At 56.5% G+C, this 1,713-nt stretch overlaps 1 protein-coding gene across 1 annotated transcript; it reads left to right on the top strand.

The window, feature by feature from the left end:
• The first annotated feature begins 350 nt into the window (after positions 1-350).
• Positions 351-1,406, top strand: LOC138083677 (testis-expressed protein 19.2-like). Its single transcript, XM_068977500.1, has one exon. The coding sequence runs from the start codon at positions 351-353 to the stop codon at positions 1,404-1,406; it is 1,056 nt and encodes a 351-aa protein (XP_068833601.1).
• The last annotated feature ends 307 nt before the right edge of the window (positions 1,407-1,713 follow it).

Raw genomic sequence — 1,713 nt, 5'->3', positions numbered from 1 at the left:
GGTTCCCTCAGGTTTTGTCAGCTGTGGTCAGGTTCTCCTCCCTGTGTGACTTGCTCCCACCTGCCTGCTGGGGGCGCCCTAACCTCACTCCTTTTCTTTGCAGCTCCCAGAGGACCGAGCCCTGGCATCAGCAGAAGTTAATTCCAGAGTTTCTTCCCTCCCAACCTCTACAGGTCCCTGTTGGATCGGGACCCAGTTCATTCATCGCCACCCCAAATTCTTCTCCTGGTGATCCTCATCTTTCTCCTCTCTGTTCTCTTGCCCCTGCTCCCTGACCCTTGCTCTTCACTGCGCCCCCTTCTGTGGACCAGATTCTGCTGCCTGTCTTTCAGGAGTCAGGCAGCTTGGCCATGTGCCCTCCAGTCAGCAAGCGGTATGGGGCAGAGGGCATGTCCTATCTCCATGCATCCTGGATGTATCAGCTTCAACATGGCAGCCAGCTAAGGATCTGCTTTGCTTGTTACAAGGCTGCCTTTCTGGACCTTAAGCAGCAGCTGGAGTCAGAAGACTGGGAAGACGGAGATTGGGACCCTGAGCTTATGGATAACTCAGAGACAGGGTCTGAGCAAGGGTCATCCCCAGTGATGGGGCCAAACTGGGCGCAGGGCCTATGGCAGCCTGCACAGGGCGAGTCTGTGGGCTGGGGATTGGACACCCTGGCGTCAGGCCCTGTGGAGTCAGAAGACATGGACCTAGATGATCACTTTGTGCCCACTGAGCTGCAGCCTCAGGATGCGGCACCCCTGGGCCTGGATGCTGAAGATGCTGACTGGACCCAGGGCCTTCCCTGGAGATTTGGGGAAATCCCAACCTGTTCCCACTGGCCAAGCCCCTCTGCTTCATGGGAGGGGTTTTTCAAAGTGGACTTGCCTCCTGGAGAGACCATGGTATTGGAGCTGGGCACCACCCAGGACATGGACCCTCTTGAGGCTGAAGCCTATTTACTGGACCTGCAGGTCCTCTCCCTAGTGGGCTGCTATGATGCTGTCTACCTCCAGAAGATGAAGCCGAGAAGGGTCCGAATGACCCCAGGCCAGTGTTGGAAACTGCTGCTGGAGCCTGATGAGGTGTGGGTGGTGAGACTCCAAGATGCACCCCAGAAGCAAGAACTGCACCACTGGAAGCTAAGCATTCTGGAATCCTCCCTTCCAGGGCAGATTGAAGAGCTGGTCCCTGCGGATTCAGCCCTGCTTAAGAGGGGATTCACCATCCTTTCTTATTCACCCTGGGCCAAGACGAAGTCTGAGGAGGGAGACTCAGCCTCTAGGCCACAGTCCTCTACCCAAGGAGGGGATGCCAGCACCAGTGGGCCCAGAGAGCCTGGGGAGAACCTGGCTGCTGTGGGAGCCTCGACCCTGGGAGAGCTGCCACATTTCCAGCCCCTCAACCCAGGGTCCCAGAACTGAGGGACTGAGGTCCATGTGGTCACCATTGTCCTGGCTTCCACCAGAACATCAGAGGCTGGGAAGGACTGACCACTCCACTGAAGCCACGGTAGCCATTAGCAATGGATGGGGACTTGGGTCTGGGGAGGAAGAATGGTGAGCGGCCAGAAGTTAAGAAATGGGACCTACCGTAGCCTAACGAGGAAGCAACACAAATTTCAGTATTGAGGAGAGAAGCCACCTATCATGGAGTTAGGAGCATGAAGCCGACGAGGATGTGCTGGTGTGAACAACTGCTGTAGAATGTGGCATGAAGAGCAGGGTACAG

This window comes from Capricornis sumatraensis, chromosome 8 (genome assembly GCF_032405125.1).
Source record: "Capricornis sumatraensis isolate serow.1 chromosome 8, serow.2, whole genome shotgun sequence".
In the NCBI taxonomy this organism is placed as follows: Eukaryota; Metazoa; Chordata; class Mammalia; order Artiodactyla; family Bovidae; genus Capricornis; species Capricornis sumatraensis.
The sequence above is the reverse complement of the archived record's forward strand: the minus strand, read 5'-3'. Positions and strand labels throughout refer to the sequence as shown.